General features: G+C 39.1%; 1 protein-coding gene across 1 annotated transcript in view; it reads right to left on the bottom strand.

The window, feature by feature from the left end:
• Positions 1-26,279, bottom strand: part of LOC105445753 — a 44,538-nt gene extending 18,259 nt beyond the window's left edge. The window contains exons 1-2 of the mRNA XM_030980077.1: positions 26,142-26,279; positions 7,714-7,948 (exon numbers count right to left, since the gene is read on the bottom strand). Of these exons, the coding sequence (XP_030835937.1) occupies positions 7,714-7,914 (201 nt within the window). The 5' untranslated portion in view covers positions 7,915-7,948; positions 26,142-26,279. The remainder of the gene's footprint in view (positions 1-7,713; positions 7,949-26,141) is intronic.
• Between the last annotated feature and the right edge of the window lie 282 nt (positions 26,280-26,561).

Raw genomic sequence — 26,561 nt, 5'->3', positions numbered from 1 at the left:
GTCTGTACGATAATTCCTTCCTAGGAATCACACTATTGCTGGAAAAATGCGGTTTCAACAGATGTAATTGTAAAAAAAAAGAAATAGCCTCCGAAGGCTGGTAAAACAAGGCGTGCATATAAAGTAGTAAATCGAGGCTATAAAAACAAGTTTAAATGTAACCATAACTTATTCATTTGCAAGACATCAGAGAGAGAGAGAGAGAGAGGGAGAGAGAGAGAAAGAGGAAGAAAGGGAGAAAGAGAGAGATAGAGAGAGAAAGAGAGAAAGAGAGAGAGAGAGAGAGAGAAGAGAAGAGAGAGAGAGAGAGAGAGAGAGAGAGAGAGAGGGTGAGAGCATGGTGAGAGAGGGGCGTACGAGGTAAGAAGAGGGCTACAACCCTTGAGAAAGTATGGAAAATACCACTATTTGGGCAACTGTCACCTAACAAGAAGGGGAGAAGACGATAGAGGAGAAGAAGAAGAAGGAGAAAACAAGACAAAAGGGCCTCATAAAGGATAGAAGTGACTTCAAATTATTGTATATAAAGAAGCTATTGTCACATATCTCATCGACAAATCTCACACTGAGAAAATATGAGCAGAGCTGACGAAGGAGCTTACCACCATCAGTAAATGCCCACTAAAACATTTTATTTTTGCTCCATGCTTTTGAACAGCTTCATCGTTTTATTTCTTACCTTGAATTCAAATATGATCTATCATTGAAAGCGTAAAGCTGATGCGATCCGATGATAGGCAGTTGCCTAGCAACAGATGCCGTAGTAGCAAGCCCAACTCACAAACAGGGAACATGTTTTATTTGTTCAAGGTTAAAATGGAGCTAATGAGTGACATGGGACTGGAGGATTCTAGCGTTACAGTATAAAGAAATGTAGGGTCGTTTTAGCAGTTTACTCAATCAAATTAATTTTCCAATTTCATCAAAAGCCCGAAACATTATCAACATTTTAAAATACGTAATTTGGGAATGGAAGAGGTACGATCTTAATAATTGATAATGGAAATCGTCATGAACCTAACATTGACCTTAGTCTGCACTATTCATTAAGAATAATATAGATACCATAAGTGAAACGTATTATAGACATGCTAATGTAGCACGAATAGTAGATATATATTATACTCTATTCTGTCTTCACGATCAACTCTATATAAAGGCTACCTGACTATAGTGGTCACTTAAATTGCCTCTCTTAAGGAGCAATCATCGTCATCATCATCACCACCATCATCATCACCATCACCATCGTCATCAGCGTCATTGTCATCATTATCATCATCATCATCATCACCATCATCATCATCATCATCATAATCATCATGATTACCACCACTATCATCATCACCACCATCATCACCACCATCATCATCATCAGTATCATCATCACCATCATCATCATCATCATCATCATCCTCATCATCCTCATCATCCTCATCATCATCATCATCATCATCATCATCATCATCATCATCATCATCATCATCGTAATACGTCAGTCACACCGCCAAACCGACGCCAGTCCAACCGATTCTTGGCAATATGGAGTATTGTAAATATATGATCGTTCAGGGGCCCCGTTTCACAAAACTTGTCATCAGTAACAAATGACAGTTGTTGTTATAAGCTACTGAAACCCTTGCTCCTGATTGGCTATCGGCAGATTTGTCACTGACTTTTTTCATTTGTCATTGAAAAAAGGCTTTGTGAAACACATCGGTCTGTTGTCGGTCTCGCTGTTTGGACTGATGCAGGTTATTTATAAATGGCTGAAACTGCCTTCAGTAGAACCTTCCAGTCCATTTACATATATATCGATGGGTGAGTGAGTGGGTGGGTGAGTAAAGGGTTTCACCTATTTCATAACCCAATGCATCCTTCGTGTTATGATTTCGTCTCGTTCGTGTTATTTCAACGTAAATTTAGAAGTAGGTGGGAGTAGAAGTACATCGATGAATCTTTCGCATGTTTTTTTCTTTCTCTCTCTTAATGTTCAGGAGAAAAATGTTTAGGGTCGTAATAGGGATTACTTCCTTCGTAGTATAAATCTACTACGTAAAAAGAATGAAAATAGATGTGTACAAATGATTAAATACATAAATAAATGAATCAATCAATAAATAAATAAAACAATGATCTCGGGGCTATACCATCTTCCCTCGCCTTGCGGCTCGGGAAGATAGTAGCCCCGAGATCACCTCGGCGATGATAATTTGCACCATTACCCTCGTAGTCGATTAATATTTGCTTAATAACATTTTTAATAGATATCCTTTGGTGGTGTACAAATATCAATGGCAGCATTTGAAAGTTATAGAATTGTCGTCGGCCAAAAATAGAAGAAAATAAAAAGGAGAATGGCTATTTGGTATAGAATGCAGTTAGTTTTGCTGGGACTCGAACCAATATTAAAGCCCCCCTCCCACCCACCCCTATCATACACACGCACATCTTTTTGGTTGAACCATATGTCCTTCTGTGTACTAAAGATATGAACTCACTAATGTCTGGGAGTGTTTCACAAAGATTCTAAGCCGAACTTAACTGTAAGCTGGACTTAAACATTATGGAGAGCCATTTGTGGCCTTAAAATAAAATATAATCAGAACCAAAAAATCAAGTATTTTGGACTTTTCATAAATTCCACATCAAGAACATGAAATCTCCTTGATTATAGAAAATATGAATGATTCGAATCAACATTATATGCCTTTTGAAATAACTTTTACAAAATATTTTCATAGACGCTAACGGCTATCCATAATTATTCAGTCCAACTTAGAGATAAGTTCAACTTCGGATCTTTGTGAAACACACCCCTGGTTACCAGCACCCCTCATACACCTGAATAACGGAATCGTGTCAATACGGGACCGGGAGTGACCACCTTCTGTACCCCTTTGTGGATTGGTCACTGCCCCCCTTGAGTCTGCCACGGCAAAGAGAGGCCACTTAATATTGGATTCCCCCTTAGGGCATTCCGTTCCAATTGTACACGTTTAATGAATTCTCCGACCCTTCGATACTACTATAGTAGTGGCGTATAAAATTCGTTCTGAGGAGGGGGCGGGGAGTTCGCAATCGGGAGCCGAGATTTTTCCGCGCGAACGCTCACAAAATAAAATTCAAATAATTCATTGAAATCGAATCCCGACATAATACGATTATCATTACAAAAAAATACAAACAAAACCAAAAATAAATTAGACATATGCTTAAATAAATGATAACCAAAAACAAAGACATATTGGATAAAAACAATACTGTACATAAACTTATGATTGCTTAACAAAAAACATGAATCTAATGGTCATGAGAAGAAAGTGATATTGTGAGGAGACCCCCCCCCCTCCATTTTCAGTAATTTAAAAGATATCACAGAGAGCATTTTCAAGAGAAATTTCACTAATATATAAACTAGTCACTGACACTAACAACAACTGAGTGACTTAACGATTATTCATGTCGTTGAAAAGTACAAGCATATTTGCACAGGCCACCCCTCCTTCAAGAAGAGGGGGGGGGGGAGGGCATATACCCCACCCCGGGACTAACGCCCGTGACTTTCCATACCATTATCTGTATTTTCCTTTCATTTTCCGACTCCAAATCCCGTTGCTTACAAATTGCACTTTTTGCTGGAAAATGAATCGGATTGGTCATGCACTTCTCTTAAGTCCAGGAGGGATTTAAGACCATCAAGATCATAGCGATGTGCCGCCATAATGTTTTTCTTACCATCCCATTTAGGAGTTCAATCCAGGTCTATTCTCGATATCAAGTCACGTACAGCTGCAGCACCTTCTCTTTGGAATAATTTTCATTGAATTTGAGAATCATAACTTCCTTAGAGACCTTTAAATCCAAGCTGAAATCTCATCTTTTTTTAAAACAATACCTGTACTTGTCACTATGACACTCATCCAAACTCTCTTATTCTTTCTATTTTTCTTGTGCGCCACGGAGAAGAATTGTCTCGAATTAGACGGCGCTATATAAATGCTTATTATTACTAGGGGGTTAAAGCTTCAGAAAAGATTTTCCTCTTTACATTTTACAATTTTCCTTTCCGTTTAAGATTAACCAGAAGAAATAACACCAAAATAATAATGATGATAATAATAACCCTAACCTTATACTTTTGACGACATAAAACCAGGAGCAATCGTCGGAGCAGCGAGTACCGATGCCATCTACTGAAATGACAACGGGCCCTTGACTTTAAAGCCCCACTGCACTACTTATAGCTACTTGCGCCCTCTATATAGCAAACAATGCCTAATCGGTGACCATTGGTCCCCCATGGTCCCCTTTTTCTTATGGTAATTGAGAGCTGATTTGATGAGATAACCACCTGTCAGTGACCATGCAGGGAGGTCTAATCCCTCCTGGCCAAAATAGTGCAGAGCTTTACTTTAATTTGTGTACATAAACGTACATTATTATGATGTATTTGGCTCCCGCAAGTCTATCATCCCACCTCAAAAAAAACCCCTGAACGAGCTCTAATGACAAACAAATTATTCAGTGGGAGGAGAAGTATATTTTGTTAATGGGGAAGAAAAACCGTAAAGTACAGTAACTCCTTAATGGAAATCACTATCATCAACGCGCCAATGGGTGAAAGAAAGTCCCTCAAAGGGAAAACCCCCACAGCTGTATATTTTTTAATGAAATGAGAGGCATTACTACTTTGATCAAATCCGGCTAAGTCCCTGGGCGTGAATGGAAAAAACGAATGATTGTGGTTGAATATGTATCGCATGGGAGAAAAGTACGTACTCAGTTCATGCGATTCATATAATGACGTGCACTTTGACGTTATACAATTTTCAATCCTTGGTTGGACTTCTTGTGTAATTCTGTCTTGTCTTTCATTCGGTTAAAGAATCAACAATAATTATACCCATAGTCTTATTTTGTCTCAATAGTTTAGTTATCTAAGTTTCTAGTTTAAATTTGGCAAGTCAGAACTCGTGGGGTCAGGAGGGTTCCCTTCCTCAATGGTCCCATTTTCCTACGCCCTCTCCACGAGAACCCTTAGCCATAACGTGCGTTCCCCATGCACCAATTCTGTAAACACAGATTTTTGTTGCCCCTCGAAGAATTTAAAAACCTATATTTTATGGCTCTAAAGATAGAGAAAAACTCTTAAGGTTAAGATAAGATGGAGATAAACAATTGGTTTTGTTAGCTGGAGATTTTGAGCTCGTTGGTAGATGTCGGATTTTAGAGTCGAAGAAATTAAAAATGGCCTGAATTCTTAATATTATTAATCATATTGTATAAAGGATTCCAGATTTTCATCCATATTTTTCTTTGGGATATAACATATGAAGCTAGTCGTTTGATATACATGTATATTTGAAAATATTATGGACACCCTTTGAAATATTTTACTTAAGTTTGAATGCTCCATTTTTCTTTCAGAAACCTTTGCGGCTGCTCAATATCATATTGAAGTCAACCTCAAGAAAAAAGACATAACCAAATCTTTAAGTCTCTCCTCTAAGCCAGGGAGTTTGGTGCACGTTCCCTTCTCGGCTCTCTAATTGTCACGAACCTATATGGCTTGCAGACATTAATGACCGAGGAAAATGGGTCACGATCTCTATCACCCCTAACCAGATTTACTCTTGGCTCCAAAGGATTGTCAAATAAATAAAAGAAAACTCGTTCATTAATATTTTTTCCGGTTGAGTGGGGTAAGCATTTTGCTGTCTTAATTTCAATCTTGTCTTTCATCGCTGTCTTATCCCGCCTAACTACAGGCTAAAACGTTCGCATATCCCCCCTTCTTTTAGATTGTTTAGTTACACCGAGCGGGGCTCTCATATTTATTAAAAATATGCAATTCATTAGTATACCCCATGCAGCGTCTTTCAAGGAAAATTGGCAATTGCTGTATTGGACACTGACAATGAAAAGGCGGTGGTAGAACTTGGCTCGCTTTGAATAATTTTATATGACCAGTCCGCAAGAATTTCGTTAAAGATAAAGACCAGTTATGGTCATGCGATTGCATTGTGAAAGAAACGTTGTGAAATCGATCAGAAAAGGTTGATCATCTAGCATAGATGTACTGCAAGGTTCTGGAATCATCAAAATGATAAGAAATTTGGCCCAGTCTTCGTAAAGTTACAAGCACTGTACACAGAAAGATGAATATGGGACTATACGCACACGTGCGCGACACGTGAGTTTATCTCTCACACACCAATATATAAATTAATTTACCAAATATATGAATTAGTAGGCGGTTTCCCGGCAAAATTTGTATCATCATGTATTAGTCAAAACATATTCTTTCACATGATTGGTAATGAGAGCTTCCATTTCATTTTTTGAAATTGGGGCGTTTCCAATAATGGTCTTTACCTAAAGGGAAACCGCCTACTAACTGATATATTTGGTAAATTATGATATCTATTTGACTGTGAGAGATATAGGGTAGTCCCATATACATCTTTCTGTGTATAGTGCTTGTAACTTTACGAAGAATGGGCCAAATTTCTTATCATTTTGATGATTCCAGAACCTTGCAGATGCTAGATGCTAGATGATCAACCTTTTCTGATCGATTCCACAATGTTTCTTTCACAATGCAATCGCATGACCATAACTGGTCTTTACCTTTAACGATTTTTGCTGTTTAGAAATTTTAAAACCTCCTACACAACATTTTCTTGTAAATACGTGTTTGTTTGTTTGTTATTTTAAATCTTCTTTTCAATAGTGTGAGAAAAACCCTTTAGCCGCAGGGCTGTTTTTCAGCAAGTCCGTATACAAAAGAAGACAACATTACAAAAATAATATCAATAATAATCACAAATTATTTGCAAAGAATAAATCGATATCACAAAAACTAAATACAATTTCATTCATAACAAATCAAATAGTAGAGATAACAGAGATAGTAGAGAAAATAGAAGAATAGTAATTTCTAACTCAATAACTAAATTATTATGCACTGCTAATAGTCTAAACTTTTTACTGACCTACTAATGGGGCTAAATAGTGGCAGTGTTTCAAAATATTGTATCCCACTCTTTATATTGTTGGATCAACACTTTAGAGTTTGTATCGAACGCGTTAATTTTTGTAAAGATTCACCACTGCGTTAACTACGCTGTTGATTTAAAACTTGAAGTTTTTAGAAAGTATGTTTTTTCTCTCTCTATTTCGCCATCTACGATGTTGATTATCAGTGACGTATAGTGTGTCAAGCTACTGGCGGAACAGGAGAAGAGGGGTGAGAGGGTGGGGGGGGGGGGGGGGGGGGGGGGGCAGGAATTATAAGATAGATGAAATGAAAGAGAACCAGGGCATAGTGAGGGGAGGATCAGGGAGGATGTAGGCGAGGATCATGTCATCTTGTTTTCTCCATTTCCGTCTTTTTCTCTCCATTTCATTTTTTCTTATCATTTTTCTTCATCGCACAACGAAGGAAGGGGGGGGGGGGCTGTAATTACAACGCTGTCTCTGTTGAAGTTATAATCTCCGTGGTTGATTCCAGAGACTAGACAAGGACCAATGACGTGATTGACATGATAAATATATGGCCACCTTATTTACAGAAGTATTAATTAATTGTTTAAAAGGGAGGTATATGGGGGCGGTATAGGACGGTAAGAATAGGAAGAAGGGATGAGAAAGAATAATTACACATAATACAAAAGAAACAATAAACAAAATTTGTCACAGTTAACTTACGCCCACTCCGGCCCACACTGGTTCCAAGTAGAAGTAGAAAAGTGTCTTCAAAGCTATCGAAACGATACCAAGTATGATTGAAACTACAGCTCCAACGATCTGTAGGCTGCCCAGTACGTACGCTGCAGTAGACGAGTAGTGTGGATAGATACCTTTGCGCTCCGATAGCACCGAGTACTGATCGTCTGCCGCTGTTGTCATGGTGATTTTTGTGTGTTTATCTTCGAAGTGTGTCCTGGGGAGAAACGAAAATGTGAATGGGATGGTGTTTTTGTTAGATTTATTTCGTGACGAAGAAATTAAGTAAGATTGTAATTTAACTAAAAGGTTATTTTCAACGATTTTACAGGGAGGATAAAGAATAAATAGGATTTAAAAGAGAAAGAGGGTGGAGGTAACCTTCCTTTAGGGGCTTAACAAATACTACTTCAAACTGCTGAATATACTTCTCAACATTTTGAAATTTTGATTAAAAAAATTGTGCCCAATACAACTACAGAAGATTGAGCTTTAGCTAGAGGGGACACATATCCCCAACCTGCCAACCGAATGTCGAATACCCCACCCCCCAAAAAAACAGAGGAAACTAAAAAAAAAGAAAAAAAGAGAATGAAATGGAGATTGGAGAGAAGGAAACTTGATAAGAAGGTGACACAGTCCCCTATTATACCTCCCATAGGGGGAGGGGGCACCACTCAATTGCATTGTCTCTCACGTTTCATCCATAAAGTAGAAGTGGTGCCCCCTCCCCTTAGATCACCAGAGCCTCGCAAAGGTAACCCCACGCGATGTTCCTGACAATAACATAATGCCATTCCCAGCCTTCGAGAGAGAGGGAGAGAGAGATAGAGAGAGAGATAGAGAGAGAGAGAGAGATAGAGAGAGGTGGGGGTGGGGGACGGGGGTGGGTTTGGGTGACCTTCGATGCTAATAATGTATCTAACAAAAAAGCTTCAGAACATAAAAATGCAACCTATCCATCAATGGGAATCGAAAGCTTTATGTTATCCTAACCCTTTTTCCCTTCTTTTTTCGATTGCACTGGGGAAGACCGGGAAACACAAGAGGACTATGGAGTGTGATCGAAAAGCTTGAATAAATCATGATGAGAAATTCATTGCGAGCCGAGGACAAGCGGTGGACGGGAAGCATCGGTCTCCACTCCGCAGGTGTTTTACTCCAACCCTGCCCTTCCCGACCCTCTTCTGTTTACAAAATGTGTTTATCCAATGATTATTCCGTGAGCAAATGGAAGAAGGATTTAAAAAATGTAAACCAGAGGATTCAAGCCCTGTATTAAACGCAAAGGGGGGGGGGGGGGGGACAAGAAAGAAGAAAAACATTGCTTATTCCATTGTACACGGGATTTAACTATGGTGGCCCTGAAGGGACATCGCGAATAGACTAAATCGTGAAAAATATGCGATAAAATTCACGATATCGTCAATTTTATCGCATATTTTTCACGAAGAAATTCACGAAATTGACGATATCGTGAACTTTATCGTGAACTTTTCACGATGAAATTGACGATATCGTGAATTTTATCGTGAAAAGTTCACGATATGAAGTTCACGATATCGTCAATTTTATCGTGTACTCTATCGTGTACTCTATCGTGTACTCTCCTGACGGGCGCTTCGTAAACAAAACCAGCCCTAGCTGGGGGAGACAGAGAGAAGGAAAAAAGGGAAAGGGAAAGAGAAGATAAAAGGAAAGAAAGAATAATAAGAAGAAAAGAGGGAAACGGGGGGGGGGGGGGCGAAGGGCTCTTGCCTCCTCCTCACTCCCCCCCGCCAAAAAATAAATAAGGAGAGAGAGAAGGGAAAGGGAAAGGGAAAGAAAATATAAAAGGAAAGAAAGAAGAGGAATAAGAAGGAAAGAGGGAAACGGGGGAAGGGCGAAGGGCTCTTGCCTCCTCCCTCCCCACCCCCCGCCAAAAAAAAAAATAAGAGATAGAGAGAGAAGGGAAAGGGAAAGGGAAAGAGAAGATAAAAGGAAAGAAAGAAGAGGAAGAAGAAGAAGAAAAGAGGGAAACGGGGGCGAAGGGCTCTTGCATCCCCCGCCCAAAAAATAAATAAGAGAGAGAGAGAGAGAGAGAGAGAAGGGAAAGGGAAAGAGAATAAAAAAGGAAAGGAAGAAGAATAAGAAGAAAAGAGGGGCTCTTGCCTCCTCCCCCTCCCGCGCCAACAAATAAATAGGAGAGAGAGAGAGAGAGATAGAGAGAAGGGAAAGGGAAAGGGAAAGAAAATATAAAAGGAAAGAAAGAAGAAGAAGACGGAAAGAGGGAAACGGGGGAAGGGCGAAAGGCTCTTACCTCCCCCTCCCCCCTCCCGCCATAAAGGGAAAGAGAAGGGAGAGGGAAAGAAAATATAAAAGGAAAGAAAGAAGAGGAAAAAGAATAAGAAAAGAGGGAAACAGGGGCGAAGGGCTCTTACCTCGTTTCTTTTCTTTCTTTTCCTTTCTTTCCTATTCTCCCTCTTTTTCGTTTTTCTCTTTCTTTCTTCTCTTTCCCTTTCCTTCTCTCTCTCTCTCTCTCTTATTTATTTTTTTGGCGGGGGGGGGGAGGGGGGGGCAAGAGTCCTTCGCCCTTCCCCCGTTTTCCTCTTTTCTTCTTCTTCCTCTTCTTTCTTTCCTTTTATCTTCTCTTTCCCTTTCCCTTTCCCTTCTCTCTCTCTCTCTGATTTATTTTTTGGCGGGGAGGGGGGGGGGGGGTAGTGAGGAGGAGGCAAGAGCCCTTCGCCCCCCCCCGTTTCCCTCTTTTCTTCTTATTATTCTTTCTTTCCTTTTATCTTCTCTTTCCCTTTCCCTTTTTTCCTTCTCTCTGTCTCCCCCAGCTAGGGCTGGTTTTGTTTACGAAGCGCCCGTCAGGAGAGTACACGATAGAGTACACGATAGAGTACAGGATAAAATTGACGATATCGTGAACTTTATATCGTGAACTTTTCATGATAAAATTCACGATATCGTCAATTTCATCGTGAAAAGTTCACGATAAAGTTCACGATATCGTCAATTTCGTGAATTTCTTCGTGAAAAATATGCGATAAAATTGACGATATCGTGAATTTTATCGCATATTCACGATTTAGTCTATTCGCGATGTCCCTTCAGGGCCACCATATTTAACCCACTTGAACAACAGAACAAAAGAAGAAGAACAAAATAAAAAGAGAAGAAAAAGGAAAAAAAGAACAATTGCTTACTTGCATTTATCTTGTTTATGAGTTCGATGTGTGTTATCATTAGTCTTGAATATATCAAACAAATCGCACTTAATACGGTACAAATACATATTGAATTGAGAAGTGGTCATTTGAAATTAGCATGTATTGTTAAAATTCTGACATATTATAGTATGAAATGAAATGACCTTATTAAGCATAGATAGCCTGCATGAATGTGGTGATAAAGTGATGCTAAATGCTCACATTGTCAGGCATTCAACAATCAAAATATAATCAAAATTGTTCGGACTTTACTTAAATAAATTGTACAAGGAAGATTCTTCCCCCCAAAACAAAAAACCCACTCCCACCACAAACAAACAAAAAACAGAACAAAAACAAAACAAAAAATAAAGAGTGACGCGAGATCAAGCATGCTGTCTGAACGGTCACCCATGAAGTTTGAATAAATCTTTTTTCCTCATTGAATGACATTATTATGACAGTATGACCCATGTTTTTTTTATATATACAGGTTGATCAATCGATAACATTAATCGATAAGGTTTTTTTTGCAGAGATATAAACTTTTTCTTTCAAGAATAGATCATGATTATCGTCGAAAGAATTTCGAGAAAAGAGGTACGAAAATTATTTCGAATGTTCATGGGCAGCTTTGTATTACTTAGGAATCAATACATGGACTTTGGGGGCTACTGAGTTAGCGGCCCCTCCTGGATACCAGGGAAAACCCCTTGGGGGCTACTGAGCTAGCGGCCCCTCCTGGATACCAGGGAAAACCCCTATCTCACTCATACATATTGAGTGACTTTGAAATATATTTTATCCTCCGCGAGGCCGTCAGCTCTACAGTTGCCAATCAATATTGCTGGGAATTCTAACCAGTGAGTTTAAGAGCATCTTTGGAATTAGTTTATACCGTTGACATTACTATTACAATTTCATGCAAAGCTTGTCAAGTATGTTGAGAATTTATTGTTATTAATAACGTAGAATTACGATTACAAATTTGATTTTGAGTTGCATTTTTCTCTCTCCCTCACTCCCCCTCTAATTTTCTTTCTCTCTCTGTCTCCCTCTCCCCTCTCTTTTTCCAACCCCTCTCCCCCATCTTAGTTCTATCAACGCCTCTCCCTTTCGCCCCCTCTTTCTCATCAAATCGCGACTGAAAATAGCTTTAGTAGGGGTATGTCTGCGCCAGTACAAACCATAAATCATGTTGATCATAATGACTATTATGGCCGATTTGAACGGCAGTTATTAGAAAGTTCACATCATGAATCGTTTTTATTTAAAACAAAATCTCTAATGAGAATCTCGCAGATACATGTATTCTCGGTTTCGCTATTCTTAAAGGCATGGTCGGTTTAAGTATTAGGATAGCTAACGCATTATTTTTTTCATTAAGGTTCGTAAAATACATGGTATATTTGCCTTGTTGACGTCAGGCGCAATATGACTGCTACGTGGCAAAACTAATCCTTTCTTAGCATTTGAAAGATAATGCTTTGATATTAATTCCTCGCTCAGACTATATAATACTAGTATAGAGGAAGACCGGAATAAAGTATCCGGCTGTTTTGGGCGCCAACCATGTACGACGAGAAATCCAATGTTCGCAGCATTGCCAACACGGAGGGATTAAAGGTATAGTTCAGTTCTGGTCAGAAAGAAACATTGCGGAATCGATCAGAAAAAGGTTGATCATCTAGCATATCAGTATTGGTGTGTACTGCAAGATTATGAAATCATCAAAATGATAAGAAATTTGGCCCAGTCTTGGTAAAGTTACAAGCACTGTACACAGAAAGATGTATATGTGACTACGCTATATCTATCCAGACCGGATAGATATGATAATTTACCGAATATATGAATAAGTAGGCGGTTTCCCGGCAAATTTGTATCATCAAGTATTAGTCAAAACATATCTTTCACATGGTTGGTAATAGGAGCTTACATTTCAATTTGTTGAGAGGGGGGGGGGGGGGGCGTCTATACAAAAATACCACATACGCCGTGTCAATCTAGAAGGGGGTGGGGTCTCAAACTTTCCCCAAATTGCTTCAAGCCCAGCCCCCCCTCCCCCCAAAAAAAACAAAACATAAATTTTAATGAATTTAAGCGAGGTACATGTTAAAATGAACACAAGAATCCCCAAGCCCCCACACTGAGTGATTTCAAGTTGGGTGTTTAAGGCTGGTGTTAGTGTTTAATAAACACTAACACCAGCCTAAACACCGAAATGGAAATCAGCTGGTGTTAAGGCTTTGACCTCTGAATATCGCCAACTTCCGGTAGTGTTATGGATTTTGCAAAATTGTCGTCTGCTAAACAGACCTTTATGGCTGGTGTTAATATTTTACGTACAAATGTCCCATTCACTAACACTAGCCCCTGGGGATTAAGCAAATGTTGATTTCCAGTTCGGTGTTAGTGTTGTACCCGCACACAGTCAGCGCATGAAACGACGCCAATTTATTGTCTGACGATCAAATAAAAATGTGTGAAACAGCCTCCCATCCCATGGCCCCCCGTAATAAATATTCGTCTAGAGCCGTACCTGCCTGTATGTTTGTGTTGTAGCTACAGAATGTGCCGCAGGGTAGGATCGTTAGCGCTGAAATCGGAACGGATTTGAACAGACGCAATTGAATAATCGTTAGATCATTTTCGACAAACGCACTTTACCTGTCTGCGCATAATCTGTTGATAACAACATGAACCAGTGGAATATTTCACAAAGACGAAGATCGATTTTAAAACCCCACTGTACTACTTGTAGCTATTTGCTCCCTCTAAATAGAAACAAGGCCTAATCGGTGACCACTGGTCCCCCATGATCCTCTTTTCTTATGTTAATTGAGAGCTGAGTTGATGAGATAGCCACCTGTCAGTGACAACCATGCGTGGTCTAATCCCTCCTAGCCATACTAGTACAGACGGCCTTTAAGTTAGACTTAACTATGACAGGCTGTTCATGCCACTGTTTGCTCTCACCATTTACTGACATTGGTCTCTTAACCCTTACTGTACTGGGGGGGGGGGGGGGGGGGGGGAATCGCATCAAATTTGCATAAATTATCATTATTAATTACATCAAATAATTATTTTGTGTTAGAAAAGATGTTTCATATGAATAATGAGTTAAAACATTCTAAAAGTGGAGTCTGACAATTTTTGTAATGATCCTAGTTCCCTAAATATGGTTCCAGATTTGATATTCATGAATGCGTAATTTGCGTATTCATAAATTATGCAAATTAACCTATGTATTTTCAAATATCATAAAAATAATGAAACCTCATGAATTTGAGATGAAGGAAAAATTTATTCAATACATTTTCAAGATTCTTCACAAGTCTACGGACAAATTTGTAGTGTTTTCTGTAAAATGCATAAAATTAGCATTTTGCATAATTAATTAGGCTATAACGACAAAAATTTGCATATAAGGAAAAAACTAATTATACAGTCTTGTTCCTTACGTAAATATCTACAAATATGCAAATTTTCGTGTTCATCGGACATTCGACGGCCGAGATCATAGGGGGGGGGGGGGGGTGCTCAAAATAGCCCAGTACAGTAAGGGTTAAGGGACGTACAAATTATGGTCTCAAATCTACATAATTTACATCTTTTGATAATTCATTATTGAAGGAAAAAGTATTATCTAAAGATCATTATGCTGAGAGCAAACAGTGGCATGAACGGTCAACCACAGTTAAGTCCAACTTAGAGTCGATCTTAGTCTTTGTGCAACACCCCCTGTATAGTCTGCAATGTAAGATTGGTATATGGAACGAGTGCCTATAAGCTGGTATGAGGACAACTAGGCCCAAACTATCACCATCCGATATATATTTTCAGACAACTTCTCTGGTGTCGTGGTGTAGTGGTTCATTTACTTGACTCTCAATCAAAGGGTTAAGGGTTCGAATCCCAGCCAGGCACAAACGTCATTTGAAAAGACATTAATCCATATTTGCCACTCTCCACCCCGGTTTTAGCATGGCTACCTGGCTAGTTCCATGGTAATAATAACTGCAGGACCCTCAGGAAGAAGACCATTGATGATACTGAGGTTTTCCGGGGTAAACAACATTATTATTAGCGTATTACAACTTTCCACGGACAACTGCCCCAAAAGGATAATAACACCTGAAACAAACCGATAGGATAATCATCACCGGTCACCTACTACATAGGTTAATATTAATGATAGTTTGAGCTCTAAACTCATGATCGTTACCTTCGTAATAATAATAATGATAATAATAAAAGTGGGTTCTTGTATAGCGCTCATGTCTGTCATACGTTACACTCCTTGGCGCTCCCGATTATTACCCTGGCATTAGCTGTTTTGTAGTACACAAGACACATTTATGTTGCAAATACCCCCATATAAAACCAAAGTAACCCTTGGAGACCGGTCATTTCTTTGTGCTGCCCCTAGATTATGGAATAGATTACCACTAGAAATAAGGAAAGCCCCATCACTAGAAGATTGTAAATCAAGACTGAACACTCACTTGTACATGTAGTATGTATAACACAGCAATTACGAGCTCTTGCAGCGCAGTAGAATATATCCACATAGTTATTGCGCTTTACTAATGAATATGTTATTTTCATTATTATATTTATAATATAATAAGACAAAAACCTCTTTGAAAAGCTAAGCAATTGACCTCAGACCTCATACACCTCCATCATCTACCTTCCTACCGCAGAGGTGCATATAACTTTACATTTACTCCCTATCACCATTTAAATTCAGCACGTGATCATAAACCTATTTTCCTCATCAAGGCGAAGGCAACGTGACAACGCTATTTTTAAATATAATTGCACGGAAATCCTATCTAGCAACATCTAGCCTACTTTCTTTTCTCACACACCCATCCCCGGACAAAACATATCTTTACTTGTACCCGATACAGTCAGCGCATGATCATAAACCTATTTCCCCTCATCAAACTGAAAGCACCGTGACAGCACCGTGTTTGCATCCAATTGTCACACTTTAAAAAGGGCAGCTTAAAGGGGTCGAGATGGAAGAAAAGGCGCCAATCACCGAGGAAGGGTAGAGAGAAGAGAAGGGGAAAGATGGATCGCGAGTGAGAGAGAGAGAGAAAGAAAGGAACAGGATTTTAGGCACTTTCCATACAAATAATCTCTCTCTCTTTTCCTCTTTTAGGAGCTCATCTCAAACCATTGATACAGGATCCACGAGAGAGAGAGAGAGAGAGAGAGAGAGAGAGAGAGAGAGAGAGAGAGAGAGAGAGAGAGAGAGAGAGAGAGTTAGTGAGAGGAAAATGGGGTGGCACATGGTGCCAATGCGCCACCTGTCGTCAGTTCACGGATATTAGGGACTCTTAGATTCTGCACGACGAGAACGTGGACTGCCCTTTTAAGGCAATGTGAAGTCCTTTTAAGGCACTGGCAGTGACGTCACATTGCCTTAAAAGGGCATTCCGCGTTCTCGTCGTGCAGAATCTGAAAGTCCCTAATAGCGACAAAACGCTACTTTGGGTAAAAATAATTTGTGTTTTTTACTGGTTACAGATTGACAATGAATCTAATTATTGACCGGATGATCGTCAGTATCACGTCCTACCATTGGTGCTATATAATGCAATCCAGCTGTCTCAAATCGTAAGGATAGTAAAGATAAACCGATACTTTAGTGGAAGTCGATATAGGTCCAGACACAAATCTAGGTATTGGATGTCGTGTCCATTAGGGAGTTTTTGCAAGTTCAACGCGGACGGAGAATCTGCGGTTCTTGTGCAAAATCGAGAAGCTACTATAGTAACGGCGGAGTGACCGCTGATGTACTGAAATCCAGAACGGTTTTTGGCCAAATCTACGGGCGTTCTCAATGACGCCCCAAGTGAATCAACAGCCAATCAGCGAGCTTGTACCAAAGATAGTATTGGAATTCTGTTACATGCGATGGTCACATCAGGGGGCGGAAAGAGGGATGACGAATTTCAACGCGAACGGAGAGAAAGAAAGAGAGAGAGAGAGAGAGAGAGAGAGGAGAGAGAGAGAAAAATAACCGTATGGACAGGTTATTCGTGAGTATCTCGTCCAACCATTGATTAGACGCAATGGATTGCAAACCAAAAGGGTCTCAGGGGAGGACATGAAATCGGAATTTTCGATCGTTTTTTTTTAGCTCCTCCCCCCGACACTCTGTCAATACCTTTTAAAATGAATCGTAGATTGAAACGGGGTGTCCGATGCGATACGGAATATGAGTCAATGTTCTGGTCCTCACAATTATTGGAAGTAAATGGGCAAAGGGTTAGTAAGTAAACGTTTTATCATTCAAAACAAATTTCAAACCAGATATTCATGGTAACGTAATAAAAGCATACAGAAGTAGAATTCTGTTGAAATTTCAGCTGCAGATGGAGCCGAATTATTTACTGTTCTTTTCAAATAATGGTGTATTTTTTTTCTCCATTTTACATCCTGTACATGGATATCACGTTAATCTCTAACGTGATTACCCGTCGCACACATGCCCCATTCGCTATTATTACATGTACATTCAACTGTGGCTGCATATAATAAACCTGAGACAAACTTTAAATTTGCAACATCCTGGAAAGCTGCTTTGAAATCGAATTCAATCCAATCCTTCAAAAGTGTTTTGGGGTAGGTAGAATTTTAATTTCTTTGCGAAGCGAATTTAAAATGTAATCAGTAAACAATCCTGTCTTCGAGCGATTTTTTTTCCGGCAGTCGACACCATGTCTTCCCTAAAATAAACGCCAAAATTAAAAGATGCACTCTTGCATGCATCCTGCCTTAGTCCATGCAATTTGGAGGGGGTTTCCCCCAAAATAATGTCTAACCACGCATACAGCACGCAGTACCCATTTGTGTCAGTATTTACGGTCAAACCGCTCCAGAAGCGTGACAGCATTTACCGACCACCCCATCTCGGATCGAAACGAGACAACGCATATTAAAGAGAGAGAGAGAGAGAGAGAGAGAGAGAGAGAGAGAGAGAAAGAGAGAGAGAGTGAGAGAGAGAGCGATAAAAGAGAGAGAGAGAGAGAGAGAGAGAGAGAGATGGAGAGAGAGAGAGGGAATGGGGCGAAAAAGGGAGGGGAGAACGGTGGAAGGATGCACAATCCACTGACAAAACCTATTTCAAACACTCATAACTTTTTTATATTTTGGTCCAATTAAAAAAAAAAAAACTTTCGCCATTATGTGTCCGCTTTCATAAAAATGAACTTAAAACAAGGTTTGGATTGCTCTTTTACATCCACGAGAAAGGCTTGTGGCGGTTCCTCAAAAGTTGTTTATTATTATCTGCAAGAACATGACCTTAATCTTCAGAAGATCTGAACTCACCCTAACCATTAATTGTTTCACACGTAATTTACTACGGATACGATCCATCAAATCTAATGATGTTAGCCTATCGGGAAATCAGGAGCCCCATTATGGATTATTGCCAATAATCTTTTTTGTACAATGAATCTTAACTCAAAAGGAAAGACACTTAATGGTCTTTAGGGGGCGTATTAACGATTTAAAGATTTTCCAAAAGGGGGTACAAAATTTTAACGGGTATAACTTCAAAAATAATTTGACTAGGAAAAAGAAAACAAAATATCAAATTGTAAGGTTATTTTACCATCACTACTATTGAAATACTGAGCCTACTATTATTATACTAGTTTACTACTTCTACTACTACTACTACTACTACTACTGCTACTACTACTACTACTACTACTGCTACTACTACTACTACTTCTACTACTACTTCTACTGCTACTACGGCGGTCTAGGACTCACATTCGATCGGGGAATTCCGGTGCAACCGTCCAATTTTGCATATCAACCGATCCTCAAACCCCATGGTGGAAAACTCCCCCTGATTCACATGGTCATTCCGTCCCTGCTCCTCCTTCCCGAACCAGCGTCCCTCAGTGGATAAACCCACGCTACTCTATATATCGATTTTCATGCTAACATTCAAAGAGCTCATTACACCCACTGACTTATCATGGCAGTTATGGATGGAACATGTATCTGAGCCTGAGCGGGAGACCGCGAGAATAACCGTTAATTACACCAGGGTTCTCCGGGGATAATGTAATTGCCTTCCTCGCTCGCTGTCGCTAGAAAAAGCAATGTCCTGCCGCTGCCTCAAATATTCCCACGTGAATTAAAAACTAGGCGTAATGCATCGAGTGAACGCAATTTGTTCTCCCTGTGTCCATATTTACTCCTCAACATCGTCCTATTTCACTCATTCTTCAAAGAAAGTCGCATCGTAGGTCTACTCACTCCTTTTTTCCCCTTCTTGACAGATGATGAGAGAACTCAACTCAGTCCCCTCCCCTCTTCCTCTTTTATTTGTTCTTAAAAAATATCGATCCTTCTGTAAAGTTTAGGCAGAGAGACAAGCAGATTTTGGCCAAAAATTAGACCCTACCATAATCTTGATAGTTTAGAACTGGCTCGTCTTCGACAAATTCGAGATCGGAAATTGATAGTGAAATTGGATGGGTTAAATTTAGACATTTGATTATGTACTTCTTATATACATGTATGGAAAAGAGATGGTTCTACAAAACAACCTCTGTAATAGTAAAACCAACTTCTCCAGGTTTAATTATTTTTTCAGTGCAGCAAGATGTTCCATTGATATTCGTAACGTGCATCCAAACAAATTCCCTTTCGTTTCATGTATGATTCTTGCACCGTTTAGACTTTTCATTGGTATAGTGCAAGCTTATCTATAGAATAACCATTCCCCTTAATCATATTTTCCTATGAAAATATGACTATTGCCGAGAAAAAGTTATAAAGTGTTAGAGAATTCTTCAAAACAAGGGTAAAAATCAAAACAATAATAAATACAGTTTCATGTTTGGCTATGATCATTTTTAGAACTCATTACAACAATTTTTGGTGAAGATTATGATATTAATTTTATTGAATTAACAATCGGCAACCGGAACTGTTATTATGGCCAGAATGATGGAGCGTGGGAAACTGTGAGATACTTTTTAGTATTCACCACTTCCAAATGTTAACTTTGTTTAAAAACTTTGCCTGTAACTATGTCGCACGAACCCATACCCGCTCAAACGTCCACATACTATCATACGTATACATAAGACTGATACCAATCCTGGGGGTGTTTCACAAAGACTAAGATCGACTCAAGTTGGATTTGAACTATGGCAGGCTTTTCATGCCACTAGTTCATGGCATTGGTTTCTCAAGGGACGTACAAATCGTGGTCACTAATCTACAAAATTTACTTTAAAAAAAAAAAATTTCATTATAAAAGGAAAACATATCACCTAAAGATCATAATGGTGAAAGTAACCAATGGCATGAATGGCCAGCCATAGTTCAAGTCCAACTTGAAGGGACTTGGTAACGTCGTCGATCTTAGTCTTTGTGAAACACCCCCTGGTATCTTCTTCCAGCTCATAGGTTGATTGCAACATTATCCACACATCTCTGCTATCCGTCACCCTAGTGCACTCTTGCAGTGTCATTCCACTCCAGGTCTTCATGTACTCCTCCCAGTTGGTTATCGGCTTTCCTCTCGGTCTAGTACCTTCTACTTTCCCCTTGAAATCGAAATTGTTCAGCAATATTACCTTCACAATCTGATAACTTTGCGGCGATGCCATACACATCCCAAACAGTGTAACGACCGGTGGAATGATGCAGTATAATCATCTCGTAGTGTGATCATCTCTTTCCTATTAACGTTCTGTTATATAAAATGCAATTTTCATAATAATATCTATAATGTTCTCTCGGTAACTGTGTTGACTTATTTTGGGCGTTCCCAACTCAAGCTATGCTTTCCGGGTTTTCGCCTCCTTCCGTATCTGAATTATTTACGGTATACTCTATGTTGAAATAATTGTTACATAAATTTATATATACATTGTGTTTCATATTGTACTGTTGAGAAGGAGATAAATGTTGATAAAAAACAAATACAATACATTCATAGAGAGGAGATACAGAACGTGATTGCCATATTAATGACGAGGGAGCAATAACCGATAAACAATATATCAATAAGTGCCTTTGGGCTTTGGTCGCACGATCGGTCAATACGTCATTCAAAATAGAAGAACAACAAGATAGACAACAAGAACAACAACAAAAACAGAGGAAGTCATTAGTTCGAAAATTATTTAAAATCCCATCTGCACTAGTTTGGCCAGGAGGGATTAGACCTCCCTGCAGGGTCACTGACAGGTGGTCATCTCATCAACTCAGCTCTCAATTAACATAGAAAAGGGGGACCATGGAGGACCAATTATGGTCACTGATTAGGCATTGTTTGCTATATAGAGGGCGCAAGTAGCTTTAAGTAGTGCAGTGGGGATTTAATATACAAAGTTACCGATTAAATGGATATGAAATTTCTTCAATCACTCAAATTGATCACCCTGAAACTTTGGATATTTCCAAAGACATACGAGACGGGAAGAGAGATGATGCCCGGGGAAGAAGCCCCACCCCTTAGAATAAAATACCAAACAACTAAAACCGGCACCTGTTACGCCATCTTGTGAATTTGAGAGGGTCTTCCTGTAACATATAAACATACTTGTCCTTAAATCATGAAACTGTATTCAAAGTCTTCAGATAGTTGATGCAGCGCCAGTGTATGACACCATATTGTTGACAGTAAGTTTTCGTATGGTTGAAATGACACATTTCCCATTTGAAATTGAAATTATAACATTGTCACTTTCTTTCTCCCTCTCTCTCTCTCTCTCTCTCTCTCTCTCTCTTATTGGACACGATCTGTTAGGCAGATTCGATTTTTTTTCCTCCTTCTTCTTTTCTAATCTACAAAACAGAGGTTAACACCATCAGGCAGGCTTTGTATTTTGCATTGTTTTGTGTGTTTCTTTAATACAGGAAGTGCCATGCATCATACACTGCGGGTACACATTATTAAGACTTCCTTCCAAATACTTCTAACCCGATCAAAGAAACGACAACAACCGCAGTAAAAATCCGGGCAAAATCCGGATATACCGATGCTTTCGGCGCCATCCAGTCACACGGTTCAATTTCTTACTCCAGTATAACGCAGCAAATATATCGCAATTCCCGCACGAATATCAGTATAATCATCTCCTTTCTCTTCGGCTATTTACCTCTCAAATATGATACATCCGTCACTGACTCGGGGAGACAGCCATTTGCAAATAGCTGAAGAAGAGCATCGGCGAATTTTTTCAAAGGGTTGATTTGCGACTTGGCAATATCTTTTTGATCAGCGTTACGATTAATCAAATTCTCTTGCGCAACGGTTTTGTTTTTCTTCCACAAGCGGGATATTACTTTTTGATCGGGGGGGGGGGGGTGGTTTCGCAGGCCATCTTATCCCATTTGGCCTACAAACGTGGCGTATCAAGCGTATTAAAGATAAAGCTGGCGTCCGTCCTTTTTCGAAGCCGGGCCACTCCTCCTCAGCGAAAATCAATGCATCGTGCAGTAGGGTCTACGGCAAAGTGGGCTGCCATTCAGACTGCATGTTAATTTCAGTTTATAGGCCATTTAAAACATTTTCTGAACATAAAACATTGTACATTTGACGAAGGCAGGACGTAGCTCTTCTTTTTTTTTTTGACGTCGCCATGGTGTTTGCGCACGGCACGTCCTGTGACGTATAGCATGGAGACGACAGCTATTGCGCACGTACGTTTCTCTGCTGTAAAACTGTAACAAATAATGATCCTTGCAGATCACATCGTTTGTCATGTCGTAACTTGTACTTTGTGTCCGGACATTTCTCCACCTTTAGAGCTGCTACCCATAGCTTGAATATTTCATTGCGATTGTGTGGGTCTGGAAACGAATGAAACGATTTCCCCATAGTTTTCGAGGAACAATACTTACAACCAAACAGTTAGCAGTACACCATGATTGACGTGTATCGCATATTACGCGCTACATCAGTTCTCCGTGCAATACGTCACAACCCGGAAGTTTTGGAGGGAAATTTCGACAAAATGGGAGTTTCCTTGGGCAGCAGACGAAGTCGTAATTTTGACGAAGTAGAGTCCCTTTATTGTACTGCAAGACGATATTATTTGGCCTACAGCAATGAATGTTATATCAAATGAAACGTTGTTTTACTTTCTATGTCATGATAATGCTTCATAGTCGAGAGGTAAATTCTTCTTTCATTCCGCCCCAGCTTACAAACTCTTCTGGATGAACCACTGCCTAGTTTGTATTTTACTCTATCTATTTCCTTTGTTTAATTTGTCGACTTGCCATTTTATCAAACATCCTCTTAATGGTAGAAAATCTATTTTGGTGTATTTATAAAAAAAAGAAAGCAAGGGTCTGATGACTAAAATGATCATCAGAAAGAGTAATAATCAAAGTGGAAAATAGACGAGCTGGGTGTGGCCAAAGATATTAGATTAATTTTCGAGTGGACAAAAACAGGATTACACAAAATACTTTCATCGAGTTGATTTATATTTAAGATGATCATCATACTCAAAGATTTTAAGTTGTATGATCGCGTGAATTACACATAGAAAATTGTGGAACAAAGAATAGGCTTAAACATAGCTTGAGTATACTAAATGTCAAAAGCTTCGAGAGAGTGTTTTAAATGAAACGTAAATGGGTAAAATGAACGATCGCATGCATCCGCGCGTGCAACAACCATATATAGCGAGCGTACAATTATATCAAAGGTAACTAAACCTTTGCAATAATTTCTATTGTGTGTAAGCAGGAAAATGAAAGAGAAACAGAAAGGCGAAAGTTTGAAATAGATCCGATCAATGATAAGAATATTGTGAACGTTTGAAATGTGATATCACTCACTCTATGCAAATATCAAATTGTCATTTTGGTCAGTTGATTGCAACGTAGTCATGGGCAATTCTCCCATTTGTCGTGCAAAAATATCATTAAAGGTAATACAAAGTTTTGGTATGGGGTCATGAATTTGGTTCAAATGAACATATTGGAAGCATATGCGATCCTACAATATTCAGTAATCGTTGTCGCGGTTGAAATTGAGTCTCAAGTTATGAAATAATAAACGTTTTATGTTGTATAGCTCCCTCTCCAGGTCAAGATATTAATTAAGCTCTAACTAGGCGTTGTGGCGTGCGCCTGTAATCCAGCTAAAAAGTGGAAGTTACAAACTGATTCAGCCGAGGACGCAGGTTCGAAACTGAGTCACGTCTTTCGGATGGTGACGTTTAAAGGTCGGTCCCAGACGTAAATAATCATATCTGATTGATACACGTCTGTAAAAACCCAATACACACACACACACACTCTAAAACAATGTTTCTTGACTAAAATCGACCGATTAGCTATTTCCGTTTGAAAATCAAATATCACGACTACAATTTATTCTGAGATTTTCATGGTCGCAGCTACCATTGTACGGCCGAAGGCGCTATTTAAAATTTGACAAAATTTACCGGGAGCACCGGTAAATTGTTATATTTAATTTTTCTCGAAAGCAGAAGGGTTTTAGGAGCTAAATGTTTTAGTGCTTATCATACATCTACAGGGGCATCCAAATATATCAAAATTGTAAAGAATCACTATCCACCCAATTTTCAAAATTTCCCAAAACTTTGTATTACCTTTAATTTATGTTTTTCTTCCAAATGCGTTCTCCCTAGGGGCACTACTCAAATATATTATGGAAAGCATATAATTATATATAGGTCCTGTAAAAAAAGGACCCTCCTAAGTCATACATTTTTTGTTGTTGACATTTTTTCATATTGTATGTTGTGACAAATGGTAACGTTGTCCAGCAGTACGTCACAGTGAGATTACATATTCAGCCAATTTGAAGCGGCCATCCACGTTTACTGATTATAACTTTATAATGTTTTGTTATACCTTCTGAATTTGTGTTCGATTTCATTCAGACATTCACCCGTCTGCTTTTTCATTTTTCTCCTTTCTTTTAGAGAAGTTGGCTCTTAAAGTTGGATGTCCCTTTGATGTTCGTATAAGTCAGGCATCATTTCCTTTCGAACGCTGGGGGTGGAATAGTCAGCCACTTGGTCATAAAATGGGCTATAAATACATGACTTGAAAATGTCACGTATTACTTTCAAGATGAGAAGCTTTCTCTCAGTGACATTTGGATTGATCATATCGCATTAGCCAGGGAAACATCATACAGCATTGGATAAACTCTAGGAATAGCGTAAGAGATAAAGCTATTAAACCAGTTCAGTAAATGATAAGCGAGATTGGCGTATAGGGTATTAGGGGTTGGGTTATGATGGGCGGGGGGGGGGGGGGTGGGGGGGGGGGCTAATGTGTTTCTTTTAATCATTTATTACTTTATTAATTTATTCATCCAAGTCGTTTACAGTTGCAAATATGAATTCAATCTTAATAACATGAATCGACGTGGATATGAAGAAGTTCGCTAGAAATACTTTATTTTTTTACCAAGTTATATCTTAAAGACATTTACGAAATTGTAAAATTTAGATATCGAATAAGTATTAGAAAAAAGAAACCGTACATGTATGTGATGTTAGAAATGCCATGTTTTACTTTTTTACAACTTCATTCTCTCAATACCAAACAGTGTGCTAAGTAAATAAAATAAAAAAATCAGTCACAGTTTCTTGATTATACTGGCACTCGATTCGAGCTAAAATGGTAAAATGCTTACGATTGATTCATCCTTCTATTTAAAACACTGTCAGAAAAACCCCCAACTTCAGAAACCAGGATGGTTTACAAAGGGGCCATGAAACAAATACAATTAAAATACTAATACAAATACATGTACATCTAAACAATACAAACAAAACATGTAAGCATTAAAATAATAATATATAAAATATTAAGTTCTGTTTTAGTGCTATCCAGTACCGATTACGGGAATACATAGGTGATGTGCTGGTTTGAGGTTGAAATCTAAGAGAATAAGAGCAGAAACCATCGATATCAAACTTTATGTGACCTACTTCTCCCCCCCCCCTGAAGCAACTCCAACATAGCTAGAGCAAAAAATAAACACATAACCCTCTGTAAGAAGAATATTTATGGACAACACATGATTTGCGAGGTATTGAGACAAAAAAGGATAAAACAAGAACATTTAAATGCAAATAGTAAATGAAGGGAAAATGAAAACAGGAATGCGATTCCAAATCTAAACCCAAATAAAACTGAATTGCGCGGACGTATACTTACTCTTAAAAACGCAAGTAAAATCCACTCTGCAAAAAGCACCAATCCACACTGTAACACGCCGTTATCAATCTAGTATCCTTAGTTCGTCGGTTGGTTGTTACGGAGTACCATCAGATGTACGACCGTTGCCGACTGTTGCTCGCGTTCGAGTGCGATGACCTAACGTATCGACGATAAAGCACTATCACCTTGCCGAGCTTTTCAGCGGTTGTAGAAATCGTCTGCGCGCGGCGCATGACGTGCTTGCTTTTCGTAGTTGACGGTTTACATTTTACCATCATTTTTACGTGATTTTTCGTGTTGTATGTATGTAGCTCAAGTCCGTGAGCTCTGGAATTAGTGGGTGGGGTGGAGGAGGCCTGCGCTTGGAAAAGAACTCCTTGACGGCTACAATAGTGTATGTTTTTTGTACAAATGTAT

This window comes from Strongylocentrotus purpuratus, unplaced genomic scaffold (assembly GCF_000002235.5).
Source record: "Strongylocentrotus purpuratus isolate Spur 01 unplaced genomic scaffold, Spur_5.0 spur5_scaffold_10, whole genome shotgun sequence".
Classification (NCBI taxonomy): Eukaryota; Metazoa; Echinodermata; class Echinoidea; order Camarodonta; family Strongylocentrotidae; genus Strongylocentrotus; species Strongylocentrotus purpuratus.
This window is presented reverse-complemented; position numbering and strand designations above follow the sequence as displayed.